A 22,266-nucleotide genomic window follows, 5' to 3' on the forward strand; every position below is an offset into this window, starting at 1 on the left:
GAGCAGAGCCCAGAGCCCAAGCAGGAGCTGGTCCCAGGCGAACAGGCACTCAGGGTCAGGGATGGGACCAGAGCGTATCTCTCCAGACAGGCAGGAGACTGGAGATGGCACCAAGCTGTGGCCCCACCGCTGCCCCTGCCCTGCTGGGAGGCTTGGTAGGTTGTCCCTTCACCTCTGGGCCTCAGTTTCCTTCCCCATCCTGCCTACCCCCAGCCCACCAGGAGGACCCCAGAGAGATGGGAGGAAAGCTCGAGGCGGATGAAGCTTGGGGCAGCCCCAGGCAGGCCTGACTACTGTGGGCTCTGTGCAGACAGCAGCCCGAGAAAGACTGACTGCTGCCAGTGGGTAGGGGAGCCCGTGGACTGGTCAAGGACAAAAGGAGGCTTCCCGAGGAGGTGACGGAGTCTGCCAGGGCTGACTGAGAGGCTAGGGGGCACATCCCAGGCAGATAGAGTGGATAACAGGAGAAGACAGAGGTGGGCAAGAGCCTTGCGTGCTTAGAGCCATCCAGAGAAACGCCAGGGGACCACCCGCTCTGAGTAGCTTCTGGAGGTTGGAGCAGGGGGGCTGCCGAGAACCTGCCCTCTCTGAGTGGGCACAGTTACTCTCTCCGCCCGCAGGAAATTGGGGGGCGGTGGGAACACTTGCTCAAGGGTGTCAGGATCTGAACCCAGGCCAGGTTCCGAGACTCCAGGGTCCAGGTTCTGATCCCCACTTGGGGCCCCAAGCCGTGCCCGGGGGTGGTCCCAGTCCTCCCACCCTCTCATCCTCACAGCCTGCCCACCCCACCGCCATTCAGCGGCCCAGCCTTCCTCCCACACCACCAGCCTGTGTATTTAGCAGTTTCCACACGTCCAGCGCCCGGGGATGGACTGATTGATCTGTAACACCAAAAAAATAATAATGGCTTGATCGTTACCGAGGATTAAAAGTAATCCTTTCGCTGTGGCTACTGCAACTCCGTTATTCACGAGTCAGCGGGCTGACCCAGGCCTTTGAGCCCAGGGGACTCCATGAGTTCAAGGAGGCTGGGGGGTGCGGCCCTCCCCTCCTGGGGCTCCCTCCTCTTGGCTGTTTGGCTAGAGAGCTGGAGGGACTGCAGCCCGTGTCCCTGGGGCCTGTGAATCCCAGGGTCAGAGCTGAGCCCTTAGAGGATAAGGAAAGGGGGCATGCAGTGATTGCCCAAGTCCCCCTGTCCCAGGTGTAGCCCCAGGGCTGCTCCGTAGGCTTCACCCCCTCTCGTCCAGGCCTGGTACTGAGCTTGTGAAATAGGTGCTCAGTTAACAGTAGTGACAAGTGTCGTTAACCATGTCACACAGTAACGTCCTCTGCGGAAGGGTACTGCCGACTTGTGAATCAGAGGCCTTACCCATTCTGGATGTTTGTGGTTTAGGTGGAAAGGAGGCCCCAGGATGGAAAGGGAGGGGCAGGCGTTGGGCACAGGTGGGCCCCTGGGGCCGCAAGAAAGTTTTGCCTCTTATACGCAGAATCGTGGGAGCTGTTGAGGGTTAGGGTCAGGGAGCAGCCACATGCTCAGATCCACATTTTGAAGGCTCCAGGTGCCCTCAGGGGGAATAGATGACAGAGGGCAAGAGAGGACGCAGGAGCCTGAGGGAGGACAGAGCCTGGGCTGGGGACAACGGTATGTGGTCTGAGTGATACCAACAGTGGGATGCAGGGTCCGCAGTCCCAAGGTGGATGGGCTTATTCCAAGTGGGGATGGAGTGAGCTCTGGTGGGCCTGAGGGTCACCCCAGGAAGGTGGCCAGGAGCTCAGGAGGGGCAAGGATTGCACGCAAGACGAAAGGAGGTATCTGGGAATAGAGAGGCCTGTGGTCCCTGCAGCTGAATAAGGGGGGGGGGCCACCCAAGCAGAAACAGGTGGGCAGAGGACAGAACATACAGATAAGACAGGTGGGGTAGCAGGAGAGGGAAGTGGAGGCCAGGAGAGGCTCAGCATTGTGAAATGAAGGGTTTGACTTCAAGAGAGCCTTCCCACCTTGCCCCCATGACTCCCAGCTTCGTAGCTCTCTCAGCAGTCAGTGCTTTTGGCCTGAGGAGGAGGGGAAGACAGGCCCAGCAGGAGTGGGGATGGCTCTGGACAGCCCCTCTGACTGCCAGGGATGGCATTGTGCCCCCAGAGAGTGGAGGCCGCACCTCTGCCAGGAATCCCACCGTGCCCCCAACATTGTTCCATGGGGGGAGGGAGGAAAAGCTGGTCTCCCGTGTCCTCACTCCCATTGCCCCCTAATGGGCAGCTGCCAGGCTTTAGTAGAACCTCCCCTCAAGGGCCATGTGCACATCAGGCCTGGACTGATGGAGAGGGGGGGGTGTCCTGATCACCAAAAGGCCAGGGCCTTCTGAGTTGGGGCTGGAGGCCCGGAGGCAAGACGCTACGGCTCCATCATGAAATGGAGTGGGGCCGGGTGGGGGACCAGAGCCGCTCTCCCAGAAAGAGCCGCTCCGTCCCTCACCAGGCGTGGTGGGCTGTGGAGTGTACCTTCAGATCTTGGTCAGAGGCTGGACAGGGCAAGCGCAGTGGTGAGGGCCAGGCTCAGGGCCCCAGACTCACTCTGTGACCTTGGGCAGGTTGCCTGGGTATCCTCATCTGAGGACGACATGTCAGGCACCTTGTGAACAGTGACAGGTACACGTGATGTGTCGCCTGGGGGAGGGCTTGGAGTACAGTAGGTGACTGGTTTGTGGTGACAGCCATCATGGTAATTAATAGGACTTCACTGTATTCGGCTCTGTGGGAGGCCCCCGAGGGCCATCTTCAGGAGCCCTAAGACTTCTTGGAGGGACAGGATCTACGGAGGTGCAAAATAAGAATCTCTGGTCAGCCAGGACTCAGACCCTGAGCGTGGCTGAGCACCAGCACCTCCTCCAGAAAGCCTTCCCTGACGTCCCAAGTTCCCACAGCACTGAGCTTTCTAGAAGCACCTCGGCTATTCCTGCCCTGGTTGTTCTGCCTGGTTACATATCTGTTTCCCCCTGGACTGTAAGATGGCAGGGCTGGTGCTGCCATGCTGTGGTGCCAGGTGTGCCGGGTAACAAGGTGTGGGATGGACAGACACACAGTTTGCTCACAGGCACCGGCCTCAGTGGAGGGGGCTGCAGGAGCCAGCCCCAAAGGACAAGCCAGGCTCGGATGGACAGAAAGCTGGGAGAACCTACTGGGATGGAGCTTTTGGAAGCCAGGACAGGGACAGTGGTGGTGGGCAGGGGGGGACTGTGTGCCCTGAGCAAGCTGGGGGCATCAGCGGGCACTCAGTCACTGCAGCAGTTCACCCTTGGCTGGGGTGACACTGGTTTGTAGGGGGTAGAGAGTGGCGATGGGGCTTAGCTCCAGGACCTGGATCCTGCTATGTCCTGGGGGTCCCCTACCATCCTGTGGGCAGGAGTTGTGGCTGGGCTGAAGTACAGGGGGTTCCATTGAGATGCCACTCAGGTCACTTTATGCAGGTGTCACCTTTCCTGTGTGACCCCAGCTGTGGGTGGAGGGAGGGCCCACAGAGCAAGCTGGAGAATTCTGGGGGTCTGGCAGGATGCGGGGAGGGAGTCCCTGAGCCAGCCTGGCCCCAGGAAGTGCTGGGGACGGAGAAGGCTTTGGGCTGGGCACACGCCTTCCTTAGCCTCTGACCTCTCTGTGCTCTGTCCCTCAGAGATTGGCCGATGCTGCAGAGAACTTCCAGAAAGCCCACCGCTGGCAGGACAACATCAAGGTAAGAACTGCAGTGCCTTCCCCAGACCCTAGGAGCTGCCCACCCTCAGCAAAGGTGGATGTGAGTGTGGTGGGCAGAAGCTGCCCAGACCCACTGGACGGGCACCAAGAGCTCTGGGGGTGGAGTTGGGAACCTTTGTTCAGTAAACACGGAGGCTCCTTGGTGCTGGGACACAGTGTGCAGATGTGAACTTGTCATTCCACCCAGAGGAGCTGTGGAGTCTGTGACAGTCTGCTCTAAAGTGATGCTCCCCAAAGTGGGTGTCGCCTTGGTGGCTAAGGAGGTGCCCAGGCTCCTTAGAGAGCCCCCAGGGCAAAGAAGCCTCTTGACTCTAGGACTCTTCTGTCTTGAATTCACTGACCTGGAAGAGATGCTGAGAGAAGGGGACCCTACCCCCTCCCAGGACTTCCCTGAGCAGCAGCCTGTCTTCTAGGAGGCCCTCAGGCTGAGATCAGGGACCAGGCTGTCACAACCACAAAAGCTCTCCCTCTACCAGTTGAGCTCAGATGAGCTCAGGCACTGACGGAGTGGAGGTGTGAGAAGCTGGTAGTAGGACTATTCCTGAGGGCAGAAGCGTCCAGAATATGGGGAAGGGAAGGGAAGCCTCACTGACTCCCAGCCTCAAACCCAGGTGGCCCTCACACCTGCACTTCTTCTGTCGGGCCAATGTCTCAGAGGGTCACAGTACATAGGATACTGAGGCAGGGTTCCTCTCAGACTCAGGGAACCCTGGTGCCAAGGATGAGGGAACCCACAGGGACCAGACCAGCTGGCAGGGCTCCCTGTGTCCTCCACAGCTGCTCAGGCATCTGGGCCATGCCTCCTGGTGGTCTCTGGGATACACACAGGGACAGGTAACAAGAGCTCTTCCCTGGGACCCATAGGAGGGTAGGAGTGGGGCAGACAGTAGGGGAGGCCCTTCACTCATCCAGCACCGGCCCTGGGCCATCGAGGAGGCAGGTGGGATCTTTATCCTGCACAGAGTGGTGAGACCTGCCTGAGGCTACCTGTTGGTGGCAGAGGTTCATGGCCAGGCTGTCAGGTGCCAGGGGGTTCATGCCTATGGCCCAGTCCCCCTAAACCTGTCCTCCTCCCCAGCCTGCATCCCCCCAGACCACCCTGAGCCCTGCCCTGCCTTGCCCACACCCTGGCATTCTTCCTTTGCTGCCTGGGGGGTGCTAGGTGCTACCCTCAGGGAGCTCACAAGGGTTTGGGGTAATAGATTATTTTTTAGAGGGCACAGAAATGAGCTAGTAACTCTCTGGACCACCCCCCCACCTCCCCAGGGGCTCGGGACTGCCCTTGTCTCCCTCTGCATTCCAGCACCACTACCCATTACTGGGCCCCCGTGCCCCTCAGCATTGATCAGAAATACCCGTGGCAGCAGCCACCTGCACTCACCGGCCACTTAGCCTACACCTCCACCTGCAAATACCCTGACAAGGCCGCCATAAGGCCCCAGGATCTGGCTGTTCTGCCTGTTGTCAACCTCACTTCTCCCGCCCCGCCTCCTGGGCTCCAGCCACACTGAACACCTCCCTCCAGACCCACTCCTGATCTCTCTACCCAAATGCCCTCTGTTCCTCCTGGAGCCAAGCTTGTCTGTCCCTTCCCAAGGAAGCTGTTCCCTCCCCCAGCCCACCACCCCTCCTCCTTCAGGAAGCCAGCACCCTCAGCTCCTGCTCTGGCCCTTCCTTTGTTCCTGACATACCTGCTGCCTCCCCTGCCCACCCAGGACAGGTGTGCAGAGCAGGTACAGGAGGGCAAGTGAAGGAATCAGGGCATATGGAATGAAAAGACCCACCTACAGCCTGACTTTCTCTTCCTGACTGCAATAAACCCAAGATTTCCAAGGGTCATCCTGGGCCTCTGACCTCTGATTGTCAGCTATTCTCTGAGGCAGGAACAGCTTCTCCCAGCTGTGGAGTGGGCTCCACAGGGGCCCGCCATGAAGGAGGGCCAAGGTCCCAGGGGCACCCAGGGGTGCTGAGGAGCCCCTCCCTCACAGTCCCTGTGTGATCCAACAAGGGCTTGGCCCTCTGGGCTTCAGTTTCCCCATTGGGCAAAGGGCTGGCTGGTGTTGACACTGCATGTCAGCTCAGACATAATATGTAAAAGGGTCGGTCCACACGTCAGGCCATACAGGTGGCAAGTCAGTGGTGGTACTTCTCTGGCCACACCAGCCCATGGGCCTGGGTGCTCTGTCCTGAGATGAGGCAGGAGGAGGGTCTGGCTGGTCCCCTCCCCCAAGCTTGACTGGAGATCCCCCCCCCAGCTGTAGGTGTGACCACAGGGCCAGCTGGGCCCAGCCTTATTTCCCCAATGCTCACCATGTCCCCCAACCATGTCTGCCTGTATGTCCCACCAGTCTCTTGGACATGGTACAGCTATAGTCACCCCCTCCTTCTGAGCTGCAAGGTCAGGGCCCAGCTCTTCCCCTGAAGCACTGCAGCTGCCCCAGCTGCCAGGCTGAAAGGCATTAATGCTAATGGTGGGCCCATTAGCCGACACACCTCCAGCCCTGCCTAGGCTGCCAGGGAGAGCTGGCAGTGACTGCAGGTGGGGACTATCTCTGCCGGGGGATACGGGGACGACCTGAGGCTGGGGAAGGGAGGGTATTTTTGTCCCTTGCAGCCACACCACTCACTCTTGAAACCATGTCCTTCCCAACAACCTTCAAGAGATGACAGATAAGGAACCATGTTCCCCGCCGGCACTCAGGAGGGGCACCCGTCCTGTGCCACAACCCCAGTGTCCAACTCAAGCCCTTGACACAAGCCAGGCCTTCCCCCAGGAATGCCCTTACCTCCTCCTTCAGGACGGCAACGCCTCTCCCTCTCCACTTAACTCCCTAGGGCTCTTCTTTCTGGCCCCGACGCTAGGATTGGCCCCCACTGCTCACAGCATCCATCTTTGGTGCCTGTGACGCAGATGGTTCCTAGTGCAGGCTGCCCCAGGCAAGCGTCCCAGTGGACTGGTCTGTCTGTCCCACTCGCATCTCCTCTAGGCCGGAAGTAGTTGGGCCTGACTCATTGCTGCCTGTCACCTGTCTGCTCGGCCAGGTGCCCGGTGGACAAAGTGACCAGGAGCAGCTAGGCCTCGGTCTTCTTACTTCTGTGATGGGGAGGCTGGCACCGTAGGGCCAGACTGGAATCCACTGCATGATCAGTAGGGTATGGCCCTCCCTGTCAACAGCACACAGTAGGTCTGCATGCATACCTCTGAGAAACAGACAATGGTACACACACACACACACACACACACACACACACACACACACACTCACCCATCGACACCAGCCTGGGGACTTGGGTCCTGGAGTATGCAGCGTCAAAGCTGGGTCAAGAGAGCAAGGGGGACATGTCTGGATGTGAAGCCCCCCTGCTCCCCTCCCTAGTCCCAGGTCATGACCTCACACACCTGTAACCACAACCCTTGGACACCGGAGAAATTAGGGCCCCGGTTAACAGGCAGCACCCCGCATGGCCCCTGCGGACAGGCAGCAAGTGCTCTGGTGCCCGTAACACTTAGGGTAGATGAAGATTGCCCACCTGCCGGACACTGTACCTGGTGCCAGCACCTCACTGTGCCAGCATTATCTGCCCTCTACACTGCCACCAGGGAGGCACTGAGCCAGGGCATGGGTGGGGGAGGCAAGAGAGGCCATTAGCCCCAGGGCCTCAGTGCCAACACCAGGACCTGCAGGAGACACAGCCCTGTCCTGGGAGTCTAATGGCGGAAGCAGTCCTACCCCAGGGAGTCTGATGGGGGAGACACAGCCCTGCCCTGGGGAGTCTGAAGGGAGAAGTAGCTCTGCCCAGGAACCTCAAGGGAGGGCTGTGAAGCCTGGGCTCGGCCAGAGGAGCCGGCTGGACAGAACAGGTGGCCTCCCTCGCCTGAGGTCTGCCCCAGCCTCCAGCCTGCTGCTTGCGTCTCTGCCAAGCCGGCGACAGACGGCTCTCTCAGAAAACAGTCCTCTTGGCTGAGCTAAGCTGGCAGTGAGCCAGGGCAGGAAGGCCAGGCGTCCTCACTGGTGTAGCCAGGTAGCTGGCCTGGGCCCCGCACAGAGGCCTGGTGGACAGGCGACAGTCAGGTCTGGCCAAGCCCTTGCAGCCGCCATCCATGGCACCAAACTGCTATTCCCCATGCTCACCCCATGCTCGTGTCCTCACCCTGTTCCCCACCCACCAATACCCCTATTGCCCTCTCTTGGGCTTAACTCCAGCTAAGGAGTGTATGTGTCATCTATACAAGGCCATGTGGGACCCCCAGCCCCACCCCTCATCTGTCATCTCTGTATAGAAATCCACGTGGCAGGGGGTATATGTGTGAGTTAGAGTGGGTGATTCCCCCACCCTGCCCAGTTTGAGGAAAATGGCCCCTAGAATACCAAGTAACAAAGGGGGGTGTCAGGGGTGTGGACCCTGGACCTTAATGATGTCTGTTTCACCTTAGCCAGGGTTTTTTTCCCATGTTCAGGCGGCTCCCAGGGCTGTGGAGTTGAAAACATGAGGGGGTCCTTGCCCATGGGTAGGGTTGACCCTTCCCCCTGGGACGCCCAGCTCCCTATCCTCTTAGCACCCGCAGAGGAGGCAGCAGCACCCTGATTTTATAAGTGGGACCCTGAGCTAAAGCCTCACTGAGGCTACAGGATTTAACAGGCACTCTTGCCTCTTCGGTGAGATCGGGTGACCCCTGGGGGTCCTCATGGGGCCCCTGGGGTCTGCACTCGCTGCTCAGGCTTCCAGAGCTCACGCATTCCGGTCAGGATGGAGGCCAGGACCCTTTGCCCAGGCTCCTGTGTGTGCTGCTTCCTTGTCTAACCCAGAGGCTGGCACTGACTGTGGACACTGGGTACTGGGCCGGCCAAAGCAGACACAGAGGCCTTTCCAGGGACTCTCCCATCCCAACCCTGATGCCCCCATCCTGCCACACCCCCAGCTCCACAGCACATCAAACATAGCTGCCAAACCGCGCGTACCATGTATTTTTACACATGCGACCTTCCCACAACCACTGCGTGCTACTGCTCCTCTTGACCGAGGAAAGGCATGGGCTGCCCTCCAAAGTGGGCAATGCACCCCAGCCCCTGGGGACAAGGGCTGCGTGCAGACTCCTGAGCCTCACCCATGGTCTGCAGGGGGCTGGAATCCTCCTGTGTGACACGTTCCCCGTGTTCCCTCTGCCACCAACATCTGATCCTCCGCTAAAACCATGAAGCAGGACAAAGAGAGAAAGGGAGACATTGGAGCAGCTGGAGGGGTGGCCAAGTGAAGGCCTGGGTGTCCCGGGGACAGAGGTGCAGGCAGGACCCACCACGGCCTCTGAGGGAGCCCAGGGCTCCTGGAAGCCTGAGAGCGACTGACCCCCAGCCGTGCCCTTTCATGTCCTTGCGGAAGATCTGCCTAAAAAGTTGGGGAGTGAAGCCCCCGTGCTGATCTGCAGCCCTCCCACCGCGCTGCCTGTTCTCACTGAGAGCCGTGTTTATAACCCCCTTTTAGATAACAAATCACATTTTCTTTTCGCCAGCGACTGTGTTGAATTGATATTTTTTCCCCTCGGTTTAATGGGTTTGTGTGTTCAGGAATGATCTTCATCAACCGAAACTCCTTATTGTGCTTGATATAATGTCAGCTTTCATTATGTGCTGCGGTCGGAGCCGGCGCAGGGGAAAGGCCGAGCACCCGCAGCCTGGGCCGCGGCCCCACCCCCGCCCGGCCCCCTGGGCTCCAGCCTTCCTGGGCTGGTGGGTGGGCACGTGTGGGAGGGGTTGGAGATGGGTCGGGAAGGCTGGTTGAACCAGGTTTGCAAGGCTACTTATCCCTGTCATAGTGTCCTCGTCTATATGACGGGGTCACGGGGCTGTTGGGAGAACCTGTAATTCAACGAGTGCCAAGCGCTAGACATAGCAGATGCCTCGGATGACTAAAACTACCAAGTGGCCTTCGGTCTTACATTCATCAGGAGGTTGTTGTCTCGCCCAAGATGGTGCCAGGCGTGTAGTCAGTGTTCCAGAACGCTTGCATTATGCCTGCATGTCCAGCCAGTGGCCTGTACCCCCAGAGCATTGGTGGGAAACAACCCACGACTGTTCCCCACAACAAGCCTCAGTTTGATCACCTCAAACCATGGCCTCAGACCCAGCACCTGGCCAGTCACCAAGGCCAAGCCCCTCCCTGAAGCATGAGGAGTCTGAGCTCAGAGAGGGAACAGTGCAGCTCTGAGGTCACACAGCAAATGGGGCCTCGCCGGGCATGGGGCAGCCAAGATGAGTTCTGCCCACCACGGAGTAAGTGCTGGCTCTGTGCTTTTACAACCATACCCGTGGAAGCACACTTGGTCATTACCCCCATTTGCAGACCACAAAGAAACAGGCTCCCAGTGAGCCAGGGACTGCCAGAGCCGTGCTGCAGGTTTTGCTGTACAAAACAGGGCTGAGGAGCAGCAGGGGAGGGCGACTTGGACAGTGGCATCCTGTGTCCCCGCCCTGGGGCCCATGAGGGCAGGAGTGGGGTGGCCCCTCCTGAGCGGGTGGCACTTGATGGCACCAGATTCACCTTCTGGCGGCCTCTGTCAGCCATGCTCAGTTCTGATTAAAGATCATTAAACATGAAATTAGCTCGTTTGTGTTACGGGTCCCCCAGGTGGCCAGTGATTATGACGCACAGATGGCCAAGAACCTAGGCGGCGGGCAAGCGGGTGAGGCCAGGGCGGGCGGGGTGAGCACAGGCAGCGAGGGCGGGGAGGCAGGCTCCAGGCCGGGCTTTGTTTTCTCCCAATCCTGTTGTGTAAACCCCCTTGCATTTCACAACAAATCACAGATAATTAATAAGTACATGCCCGTAATGAGCAGGCTTTTTAATAGAAGAAATTGGAAGATGCAGTGTCGAGTCGTTATTTCACTCTTGCCCAGACTCGGCTCCATTTTTTCATCGTCCTCACTCCCCCTGGTTCTGCGTCAGCCAGAATCTCAGCAGACAGGCTGGCTCTGACCCTGCCTCCCAGCAGGGCTGCGGCGCAGAGACCCTGTCCTGGAGTCAGCAGGACCAGTGCTGGTCGCTGGGGAAGGCAATGCGCATTCCCAGCCTGACTCATCCTGCCTCCCTGGATGGCAGCTCCAAACGGAGGAATGTGAGGGGGTCATTCCAGGCCATGCAGGTGGGGGTCCTGGCTGCACCTCAGGAGCCCATGAGCTGTGAGTGTTGAGGCCTCTCTCCCCACCAGGAGGAAGACATCGTGTACTATGACGCGAAGGCTGACGCTGAGCTGGTAAGTGCCCCCCACCCACGCTGGGGGGAGGCCGCTGCCAGTGGCCTCGGCTGAAAATGAGTGTGGGACTTAGTGTTCTTTGGGATTCTGCGCTCGAGCCCGCAGGCTTGCGTTGGCACAGACCCCCACCCTACACCTCCCACAAACCCCTAGAGGCCCAGACACCTCCAAGGCTGTATCTGTGTGGCACCAAGGGGCACAGCTTCACTGCACAGCATGGGGCAGGCCCAGACCCAGCTGTGGGCAGGGTAGTGAGGTGCTTGGACCTCCTCCCATAGGTCAGTTCAGGTGCCAATATCGAGAAGGGATGCTGAGTTCTACGAGCGCAGGGAAGTTCTATGGGAGCAGCTGGGGAGGGCTTCCTGGAGGTGGCAGGCAGGTCAGGATATAGGATACAGGATGCGATGCCATCCATGTGTGTTTCAGATCAGTGCAGGTACCTCCCATGTGGTGAGGGGAACAGCAGCTCAGTACACTGAGCACCCCACAGCCTGGCCCCACAATCAGTCTCGCCCCAGCTGCAGAGGCAGCCCAGGTCCTGTGCCTGCCTGTCCTTTCGGTGACGGAGACCATGTGGATGGGAAGGGGCCTACAGAGGAGACAGGGTGTCGAGGGCAGAGCACGTGGAGTGGACAGTGTGTGGAGAACTTGTCAAGGCCCCAGTCCATCTGCCTCCCAGTTGTCTTCTCTGAAAACAGAGGTGTCACAATAGCTCACTCTCTGGGTTCCCACCTGTGCTAGCTGTTGCAGGAGACCCCAACTCCAGTCTTCCTTTTCCTTTTGGCCTGGGGGGTTTCCTGTGGGGAGCAGGCGGCATCTAATGACACCAGGAGGTGGGCAGGCAGGAGGGGGTCCCCGCAGAGGGTCCACGGTGCCAGGCTGGCCTGGGGGGCGCCTGCAGGAGGGCAGGCGGGCAGGGGCCTGAGGAGGAGGGCTGGGTGGGCTAAAGCAGGTGTGCTTCCTCCTCGGCTGAGCCTCTGTGGCTCCCAGAGAAGTTGCTAAAATTAAAGCTGGAATCTGAAATTCAAATGAAGAGCGAACCTTTAATTAGACCCTGAATCTAATTCCTTACCCCCCTCGGCAGCGGGCTGTAATTTTAGCAATCAGTGCATTAAATATAAACCAGGAGGCTGCGATTGCCCACCGTATGAAGCCCTGGGCGTGAGGGTGGCACTAAGGGACTCCTTGGCCAGTGTGGGGCCCAGCCCCCTGCCAGGACTGTGAACTCCCGGCTCCCAGCAGCCCCCAATGTATCCAGGACCCTCAGTCCCTTGGATAGCTGCTGGGGGGCTAGGGCAGCCCAGGGGTAAGATTATCCCAGGTGGGGCTAGGTGGGGATCGGGTAATCCAAAAGCCCGGCCCAGCCCAGCCCTGGTATAAATTCTGCACATACACATTTGCCGACTCCCCTGCTTGTTGTGTTGTTTTGTTTTTTTAATCTTTGCCAGAGGTACAGTTAGAGATCTTTCTAGACCATTTACTTTTAAATTACCAGCCAGAAGGTGGGGGTGGGGGAAAGAGAAGGAAAGAAAAAAGTTCGCCAGCTGATAGCTTATCAGAACGGAATCCAAATGTCACATTAGTTGGGAAAGTTGGGAGATTAAATTTTCCAGCGCCCTTCATCTGCCGCTGACATTTCGGGGGCTTTCTTCTCCCAAGTCTCCCCCTCCTCCTTGCAGAACGTGAGTGGCTCACGCCTCAGAGGCAGCGGCTCCCCACTCTGGCCTCTGCTGGGCAGCCGCTGCCTAGCTTTACCCAGCACCCAGGAGCGTCTGAGGGGCCTCCTTGGGTGTGCCGAGGTGGGAAGAGGGGCACGCTGGGGGGCACACTAGAGGGGCAGCTGGCTTGGGTTGTGCTGTACAAAACCACCCTTGAAGAGATGAAAAGGGATTTGCTGCAGGCCCTTCCGAGACATGCCGGCACCCACACAGGCCAGCCACTCACCTCCCGTCCAGGAGCATTCCCAGGGCGGGGAGAGCACGTCTAGCTGGGTGGGGAGGCACGATCACCCTTTCCTCAGACAAGACACGGCATGGGCACACGCCTGGAGACAGGAGCCGAGGGGTGTGCCCAGGACCCCGTGAGCAGTGGGGTCAGCTGTCTCTGTGCGATCGACAAGCGAGAGGAAATGAGCTGAGCCTGGTGCCAAATGTGTTCACAGGGCTCTTGCCAGGCAGTGAGGGAGCGTGCAGAGCTGCTTAGCTTCTTCCTCCCAGGACACAAAGCCCCGCAGCTCTGTCCCCTGCCCTGCCTACCTTTTCCCTGTCTCGCCTTCACTCTCTACCACCATTTTCCCTTCCCCCTTGCACACCTGCACCTGTGCCTACCAACCCCCATTGGCTGCGGCGTCAACACTGTCGTCGCCGACCCACTCCTGCCAGCCTGCGGTGGTGGGCGGGGGTGCACAGCGCATGCCCAGCCTGCCCGGCCAGAGATGCAGTAATTGGCACCTGTCAGACGGCTGCAGCTCATTTTAGAAAGTCAACAGGGGCCTTTACAATCCTGCTGCCAGCGGGCGCTGCAAACGCTCCTTCCAGAGGTTACTGGGTCTCAGTGGCAGCCCCTACCCCAGCCCAGTTCTCCCCACGACTGCCCAGTTCAGCCCATAGAGCCACCCTACTGCACAGGGTGGTGGCCCTCCCCCAGAGGGGGCCAGTGCCCTCTCCCTGTCACCAAAGGAACTCCATGCAGGGGGTGGGCGGGCCCAGTGGGGTCTCTGGGTCACAGAACTCCTGGGAAGGGCTGTGGTTGCACAAGGCATGTCCTGGAGGCAGAGGTCTGCAGCCCACTGGTCCCTGGCTCCAGGACTTGCCTCCGTGGCTGATAATTGGTTTTCAAGGACGTCAGGAAGAGGTCGGGCTTGGTTTTGGTTTTGGTTTTAGAATCTGAGTTTAGAAAATGTGGGGATGGTAGGTGGGGTGGGCAGGGGAGGTGGGAGTCATAGGCCTCCTGGGTAAAGGGGCCGTGCCCGGTGTCCGTCTGTCCCTGTCTCCCCTCTCTCTCTGCTTGTGACTGCAGTAGGCCGATGCTGATGCCCCTACCGCCTAGACTCTGGCCCTCTGCTGCCTGCAGGCCTGTCTGAGCCCATTCCACCATTGCTGGCACTGACACTGCCGTGGTGGGGTGTCCTTTCTGCAGGATGACCCTGAGAGTGAGGATGTGGAGAGGGGGTCCAAGGCCAGCACCCTAAGGCTGGACTTCATTGAGGACTCAAACTTCAAGAACAAGGTCAACTATTCGTACACGGCAGTGCAGATCCCCACGGATATCTACAAAGGCTGTGAGTGTGCCTGCCATCAGGAACAGTCCCCTACCCCCATGGGCAAGGCCTACTGCCCGGGCACTGCCAGGCCCCAGGGGCCCAGCCATCCACCGTCAGACCCCTACACCCAAGGTCACACGCGCTCACCTCTCAGACTCGCCCCCAGGCAGGCATGAAGCCAGTCTCGGGCACAGCCTCACAGTAGCTACAAAACACTGAGCCTCCTCCAGGTGTACACACACGCCCACACACTGTGCCGCCACGTTCTGGGCCACGTCCCCGCCCCCAAAGCAGCTCTCTCCTGCCCTCCCCCGTTCCAGGCCCCCCATAGGAATGGTGGAGGAGCCACCTCTAGGATGGACACGGGCTGGGAGCAGCTCCTCACACAGACACCATCCCTGTAACACCTCCTCCTTGGCATGGGGGGAGGAGAAGGGAAAGTGGGTAGAGGGTGGTTGACATTCCAAGCTCTACAGACAGGGCAGTTTTGCACAGTGGAGAAACCAGGTCACTGCAGCTAGGATTTCAGTCAGACATGAGGAAGAACTTACTAAAGGTCTTGGGAGGTCTTAGGGGAGGAGGCCACGAGTCAGACACTACATGGGAGACTCTAGCAGCAGGATGTAAGGCTCGGGGGCCTGTTGATTCTGACAACTCTGTGGGCACCTACAGGGAACCTCAGAATCCAGGGGGTAGAGGTCTTTGGGCAAAGTTCCCAGAGCTTCTGGGTAGTCTCCAGAACGGAGGGAGTCCTCCAGGGTCCTCGGGGAGGTCCCCTCCCCGTAGAGATCAGCCCGGCCTTCTGGGCAGCCTCAGGCGGGGTAAGGTGGGCGCTGCCCCCACCCCCTTCACAGGCCACCTGCCTGCGCCAGTGCCCGGGCGCTATCACAAGCAGGCACGCTAATTAAAACAGGAGCCACGTCGCCCTCCCCAGTCACCCCTCGCTACCCACACAAATTACATTTTATATGTTTTTTATTTACTGTGTCACTTTTAATTAAATCTGTAATCGCCTGCCTGAGGGGGCATGGTCCCCGTTTCCCAACTCAGCGTGATCTGAGTGTGCACGTGGATGAGGAAGAGTGCGTGTGGGGCCGAGGCACAGGCCCTTTCCAGGCGGAGGGCTGCAGTGTTTGCACACGTGTGTCTGGCAGTGCGTGCATGTGTGTGCGTGTGGCTGTAGACAGCTGCAGGGACAGCCAAGCCAGGCCAGGGGTCTTCTCTTGGCTCTTGACTTGAGTCAGGAATACCCTTCTGCAAAAGTAATTGCGGGTTTTGCAGTTATTTTTAGCCTTTGAAACTGCAATTACCAACCTAATAGATGGGCTTCCAGGATGATCACATGATCTGCTCTAAGCCTCTCGTTGTGCAGATGGGGAAACTGAGGCCCAGTGATGGCTGGGACTTGTCAGGCAGACTCTCCTAGGGCAGAGGGTACTGTGGAAACATTTGAGAGCCTGACTTTATTTTTTCCCTTAAAGAGAAAAATAGAAACTGTTCAACTCACTAAGTTTCTAAATTAGGAACAGGACCATAACATACTGTTCAATAGGCACAGCCAATGCTAGAAATGTGTTTTGTTTTCACATTATGGTCAGTTAAGGAAAGCGGCAGGGACACAGAGAGGGGAGTGAGAGCAGAGGGGGAGGCACTTGGCAGCAGACGAGACGCCCCAGAGGCCCCACTCAAGAGGAAGAGAGCAGCGGGAAGAGTGCCCTTGACGTCCCAGGCTGTGGGCAGAGCTGGGAGCATGTGTATCTTTAAATCATAGCTCTTCGGCTGCTCTGAAGCTGTCAGTGCTCAGGGCAGTGCTTTGAGAAGAGCAGGGTCTTTGGAAGGCGTTCTCTGATTCTCACTTGGGGTGGATCTTTAATAGGGACCGCGGGGTGAGGGCTGGGGGGTGATGTTGTCAGAAGAAAGGAGATGGAAGAAACTGGAGAAGGAAGTAGTCCCTAGGGGAGGGGTGAGGACAGAGGCCTGGCAGTAACAGGTGTCTGACTCCTGCTGGGGTTTTTAAGCGTTGCACATGTAGAGACAGGTACACTGCACATGTGAAAACATGTGCCACACACACATCGGCAGATTTAGGGCTGTCTGGAGTTGGGGGGCAGGGTTACTGCTCAGGCCATCTGAGTCTGTGCCCGGATGGAGGCTCTGAAGGCTGGAGTCCGTCCATCTGAGAGGAGCCTTGCTCGCTCAGTGAGTGTGTCAGGGTGGGTCTAGCCATGTGCAGCCACAGAGGCTGAGGGAAAGGGAGGGTGGGGGTAACTGGCCATGGGGGCTGTGAGAGCAGGACTCTGGTGTCGTCCTACAGGGGCAGAGCGGTGTGTAGTTATGAGCATATGAGTCCCTGTGCCCGTGGCAGCAGTTGGGCTGCTGGGCAGGCAGGTTTGGAGGTGAGGGGATCACACACCTGCCTGGAAACCTGGAGGTTAGATGCAGGTATAAGTGCAGGCTGTGTGTGTGTGTGTGTGTGTGTCCGTGCTCGAGCAGGATCATGGCACAGCCCCTGCCCCTCCAAGGCGCCCCAGCCCCACCCCTGCCTGCTTCTGGCCCCAGTTGATTAATCATGGAGCTGAGTGGCTTCCAGCTTATCAGGTACCTTAATAGCTGAATAATTCCAGCCCCATCATCGAGCCCTTAATTGCTTTCTTGTGGCTGCAGCCCGGAGTGCATGCTGAGTGGGTGAGCTCTCAGGGGACCTGCTGCCAGCTCCAGGCAGCGTGCTGGATCGGCACCCCAACTTACAAACTCCCTGCCACCTGGTTGGCCCCCTCCAGGGGCCACAGGTCACAGCTGCCCTGCCTGATCATGTGGGACCTGGCTGAAGGGTAGACTGGGCTGTTTCTTTGATGACTTGTGGGGAGGGGGGGTGGGATAAGACCAGGAAGTCTTCCTGGAGGAGCTGGTGCAGCCCCAGCTGAGCCCTGGGGAATGAGGGGAACGCCTGGATAGGCAGAGAGCAGGTGAGGCTTTCTAAGTGGGGGTTTCATGCATGGGTGTCATCGTGCTAAGGTTCAGCAGAGGACAGCCCAGACACTTCCCACCCCAGCCCCCTGTTTCCCCCACAGCCACCATCATCCTCAATGAGCTCAACTGGACGGAGGCCCTGGAGAATGTGTTCACTGAGAACCGTAGGCAGGACCCCACATTGCTGTGGCAGGTCTTCGGCAGTGCCACAGGCGTCACCCGCTACTACCCAGGTGGGTACCAGCCCGTCTCCCCTTCCACTAAGCACCGCGTCCTCCTCCAGCTCCCAGCCCACTCATCCTGGGGTGTGTGGGGTGGGATGGTAACCCATAGGCTGCAGAATGTCCTGGCCACTCCAACAAGGTCTGCCTACGCAGGCCAGGCCCTTCTCTGCCAGCCCCTCTCACCTTCTTTCCCCCCACAGCTACCCCATGGCGAGCCCCCAAGAAAATCGACCTGTACGATGTCCGAAGGAGACCCTGGTGAGCGAGCAAGGAGGGGCTGGGCAGGAATACCCCTTTGGCTCCCCCACGTCTCCCGCCTGCTCCCCTCCCTCCTGATATCCAGGCCTCCGAGCAGGGCGCAGCCAGCTCTATCCAATTTTCATTTCACACATCGTTGCCACTGGAAAATGGATCCCATCACCCAGGCAGGCCTCCCAGCTGCCTCTGCCCCCGTCCACTGCCTGGCACTCCACCCCCTCGGGACTGAGGGATGGGACCAGTGGAGGTTCCCGAGGGTGAATGCCAGCCCCCACCCCACCCGTCTGAGCCCTAGAGACGCCCCCACCCTCTGGTCTGCCTCTCCTGCTGTAGCCCGTGACCTTCCTCCCTGCCACCTGTTCAATCCAATACATAGTTAGACTGCCCTTGGGACCTCAACCTGGACCAGGGGACATGACGAGCCACTGCGGCCAAGTACCACGCCTCCAGCCCCCTCTCTGGATCACCCCTCCTTAGGGTCATTCACGTGCTGGGGGACCAGGTCACCCATGTCATGGGCAAGGACTATTGTATTAAACTCAGTATCCTCTGTGCCTAGAACCCTGTCTGGCCCACATAGGGTTGCTCAATAAAAACACGTTGCATCAATATGTGGGTAAAGGAAGGAAGGATCCACAGGAGCCCCATGAGTCTGGCCCTAACGGCGGCTTCCCCCGGCAGGTATATCCAGGGGGCCTCGTCACCCAAAGACATGGTCATCATCGTGGATGTGTGAGTGAGCCGGGCTGGCAGGTGGGGTGGGGGCAGGCAGGGGCCTAGCATCTGCTGCTGGGGACATCCTGGGGGCAAAGCAGGGAACACCTGAGGCCTACCTGGCACCTCTGGGACCTCCCAGGAGTGGCAGTGTGAGCGGCCTCACCCTGAAGCTGATGAAGACGTCTGTCTGTGAGATGCTGGACACGCTCTCCGACGATGACTATGTGAATGTGGCCTCGGTAGGTGCTGAGGGGGCCCGGCGGGCCGGGAACGGGTCACCCTGCCTGCCCACACGTCAGCTGCCTTCCCTAGCCAGCTCGAAGCCCCTCACCGCCCTTGCTGTCCCTGCAGTTCAATGAGAAGGCGCAGCCGGTGTCGTGCTTCACACACCTCGTGCAGGCCAATGTACGGAACAAGAAGGTGTTCAAGGAAGCTGTGCAGGGCATGGTGGCCAAGGGCACCACCGGCTACAAGGCCGGCTTTGAGTATGCTTTCGACCAGCTGCAGAACGTGAGCCCCGTGGGTGGGCAAGTGGACAGCTGGGGGCGGGCGAGGGCCGGGGCTTCATGACACTGGGGAAGTCAAGACGAACGGCCTTGTTGGCACCCAACGGGCAGCTGGGGCAGATAGCACCGTCTGCTGTGGGGGAGGAGGGCCAGAGGGCCAGGCCCCTGGGGGAGGGAGACGCACCCCTGGGCCGGGAGGGGCCGGGAGCTTCCTGACCCACACCTGCTCCTGCCTAGTCCAACATCACCCGCGCCAACTGCAATAAGATGATCATGATGTTCACGGACGGCGGCGAGGACCGCGTGCAGGACGTCTTCGAGAAGTACAATTGGCCCAATCGGACGGTGAGGCTCAGCCCAGGCAGGCGCTGCCCTCACATGGGGCGGCACGGCCAGGTGGGGGGGGGGGGGTGCTGTGCTCTGGCCGCCGCAGCATTAACCTCAAGCCCCAAACAGGTGCGCGTGTTCACTTTCTCCGTGGGGCAGCACAACTATGACGTCACTCCCCTGCAGTGGATGGCCTGCGCCAACAAAGGTACCTCATCTGGGCATCACTGCCATGGGGCCTGCCTGCCATGCCCTGCTGTCCACCGGGCTGCTTGTCCACCTGTCCTTGCATAGGTCCAGCTTTCCAGCTGCTTGTTCATCCACCGTCTGTCCATCTTTCTATACATGTGACTGTCCATCTATCTGGCTGTCTGGCTGTCTAACTTGTCCATCTGACTGAGCATTTTTCTGCCCATCTGTCTGAGTGGCCACTGTCCGTCCATCTCCCAGCTTGTCTGTTCCTGTGTGTCTGTTTGCTGGTCAGTCTGTCTCCATGCATTTGGGCCTGTCCCCTGGGTGAACTCTGAGTGTCACCGCCATCCTACAATGAGGGACTTGAGGCCTCAGGCTCCTTGCTTCACCCAGCTGCTTCCTTATACCCCTATACTCACGGCCCCTCCCATAGCTCGTTCCCACTGACAGGCAGTGGCAGGGAGCACTCAAGGGAGCACTCAAGCATTCAAGGAGAGTGATGCCAAAAAGACAGGGAGCCTCAAGAACTAGTTGGGGCTGCAGACATACCCCAGGGTACAGGGTCCCCTGTGCCGTGGTTCCTGAGCACCACCCAGGCCCGCCTCTGCCTCCCCTTCCCTTACAGGTTACTATTTTGAGATCCCTTCCATCGGTGCCATCCGCATCAACACACAGGTGAGACTGTGGGGGGGCCCCCTCCTCCCAGCCCCTTGCCTCTGTGGGGACAGCGCCAATGACGGGCTGCTGTGGGGTGAGAGCGCCCTCTGGTGGCATGCTGACGCATGGGAAGCAGAACAGAGGAAGGGACAGACTCGTGACCCCTGCCCACCGTCCCCTCCAGGAATATCTCGACGTATTGGGCAGGCCCATGGTGCTGGCGGGCAAGGCGGCCAAGCAGGTGCAATGGACGAACGTGTATGAGGACGCGTTGGTAAGACCTCTGGGCAAGGAGGGGTGGGGCTAGCGACCTTCCCCCAGGGGTGTACCCACAGGGTCAAGTCCTTGGAGGGACCCCTTGTGGGGGTAAACCAAACAGAGGAACAAGAGAAGTGGCCTGAACCTAAGCCTCTGCTCTGAACACTTGGAGTGGGGGCTTGGCTGACCACAGGAGACCAACCCATCATCTTCCTCTCCTTTCAGGGGCTGGGGTTGGTGGTGACAGGGACCCTCCCAGTATTCAACCTGACACAGGATGGTCCTGGGGAAAAGAAGGTAAGGTCTCCCACTGGGAAGGGCGAGCCATGCCAGGGGAGGGTTGGGCATGACCATAGCAGGTCTGGGATGGAGGATGGATAGATAGGCAGGCCTGTAAACTGGACAGGGGCAGCTGCTTGTGAGAGCAGCTTGAGGCCTTGGGTATGGGGTGGGCAGGGAGCTCGCCAGGGAACTGAGCCCGCTGCAGACCTCCTGCCTCTGCTCCCAGAACCAGCTGATCCTGGGTGTGATGGGCATTGATGTGGCTCTGAATGATATCAAGAGGCTGACTCCCAACTACACGGTGAGTGTCCACCTGCGTGTCCTCCCTGCTGTTCCTCCCATGGGGACACAGCCAGGCTCGGGAGCGGAGACTGAGGGCAATTACAACACCTCCACAGAGACCTCTGAGTTTGGGCAGTCAGGGAAGGCTTCCGGAGGAGGTGACCTTGGGTCTAGAGCTGGGGTCGTCGAATTTTCTGTAAAGGGCCAGACTGACTATTTGAGGCCCTGCCAGCCTAAATACTCATACTCAATTCTGCTGTTGTGTTGGGAAAATGGGCACAGACAAAACAAACAAATGGGCATGGCTGTGTTCCAACACAATTTTGTTTGTGGATACTGAAATTTGAATTTCAGATAATTTTCACGTCATGAAATATAATTCTTTTTTCAGTCTTTTTCAAGTATTTAAAAATGTGAAAACCATTCTTAGCTGACAACCATACAGTAACAGGTGGCGGGTCAGGTGTGGCCCATGGTCCGTAGTTTGCTGCCCCCTGGACTGTTGCATAGGCAGAAGTGTCCTCGGTAGAAAGGAGGGAAGGCATACCTCGAGGCAAAGGGAACTCTCTGAGCAAAGTCCTGAAGGTGAAAACCAGAATCATCAGCTGGGGAGGGGCAAGATCAGTGTGGCTGGCCCCGGGCCTGTAGCAAAGGGAGTTTAGGTCTTGGCTGTGAAAGGGGTAGGGGATGAGCTGTGTGCCGCCTCCTCAAACCTGAGCCATGTGAAGGCACCTGTCATTGGCTCCATGTGCAGGGAGGAAACTGCCAAGTGCTAAGGGTGTGTCCAGGGTCTTGCTCCTCCTTCCCTGCCACCTAAAAGGGATGCCCCAGGCCTGTGGGATTCCAGGGTACATGCCTCCCACTGCGCTCTATTGACATGCGGACCAGGAGGAAGCCATAGCAGCCTGTGGGGCCAGTATAGGTGAACAATCTGGCTGACAGCTCCATGAGAAGCAGGGGCGCGGTGAGAACTACAGAAGGCCAAATGACTCGTGGCCCCATGGAGCTGGTCAGCCTCAGCCAGGGCTGGTGCATAAAGGGCTTGGCTTGAGTAGCAGGCTTGGGGCCCAGTGGTATGTGGGGGCCTGGCCCAGGCAGGCACCCCTCAGTGGCTTGGAAGGCAGGCCAGGGAAGAGCTCTGGAGCCCAGAGCACCCTTGCCCAGCCCTCCAGGCCCTGAGCCCCCAATCTATACCCCCAGCTTGGAGCCAATGGCTACGTGTTTGCCATTGACCTGAATGGCTACGTGTTGCTGCACCCCAACCTCAAGCCCCAGGTGAGCCAGGTAGGTGGCCTGGAGGGGGGTAAACCCTAGGAGATGGGGACTCCTGACTTCCTG

At 58.9% G+C, this 22,266-nt stretch overlaps 1 protein-coding gene across 9 annotated transcripts in view; it reads left to right on the forward strand.

The window, feature by feature from the left end:
* CACNA2D2 (calcium voltage-gated channel auxiliary subunit alpha2delta 2) overlaps positions 1-22,266 on the forward strand; it is a 134,337-nt gene that overhangs the window by 99,105 nt on the left and 12,966 nt on the right. For 7 of the 9 annotated variants that reach the window (XM_074312283.2, XM_074312276.2, XM_074312278.2 and 4 more), the window contains exons 4-18: positions 3,665-3,724; positions 10,949-10,993; positions 14,132-14,273; positions 17,327-17,458; positions 17,650-17,707; positions 18,389-18,439; positions 18,564-18,663; positions 18,776-18,934; positions 19,168-19,275; positions 19,387-19,465; positions 20,075-20,124; positions 20,291-20,380; positions 20,590-20,661; positions 20,873-20,947; positions 22,129-22,203. In XM_074312283.2, the coding sequence (XP_074168384.1) occupies positions 3,665-3,724; positions 10,949-10,993; positions 14,132-14,273; positions 17,327-17,458; positions 17,650-17,707; positions 18,389-18,439; positions 18,564-18,663; positions 18,776-18,934; positions 19,168-19,275; positions 19,387-19,465; positions 20,075-20,124; positions 20,291-20,380; positions 20,590-20,661; positions 20,873-20,947; positions 22,129-22,203 (1,296 nt within the window). Of the gene's footprint in view, positions 1-3,664; positions 3,725-10,948; positions 10,994-14,131; positions 14,274-17,326; positions 17,459-17,649; positions 17,708-18,388; positions 18,440-18,563; positions 18,664-18,775; positions 18,935-19,167; positions 19,276-19,386; positions 19,466-20,074; positions 20,125-20,290; positions 20,381-20,589; positions 20,662-20,872; positions 20,948-22,128; positions 22,213-22,266 lie in introns of all 9 variants that reach the window. The other 2 variants (XM_074312275.2, XM_074312279.2) reach the window with 1 other exon arrangement.

Source organism: Rhinolophus sinicus, chromosome 5 (assembly GCF_057876585.1).
Source record: "Rhinolophus sinicus isolate RSI-liver-muscle chromosome 5, RSI-T2T, whole genome shotgun sequence".
NCBI classification, from domain to species: domain Eukaryota; kingdom Metazoa; phylum Chordata; class Mammalia; order Chiroptera; family Rhinolophidae; genus Rhinolophus; species Rhinolophus sinicus.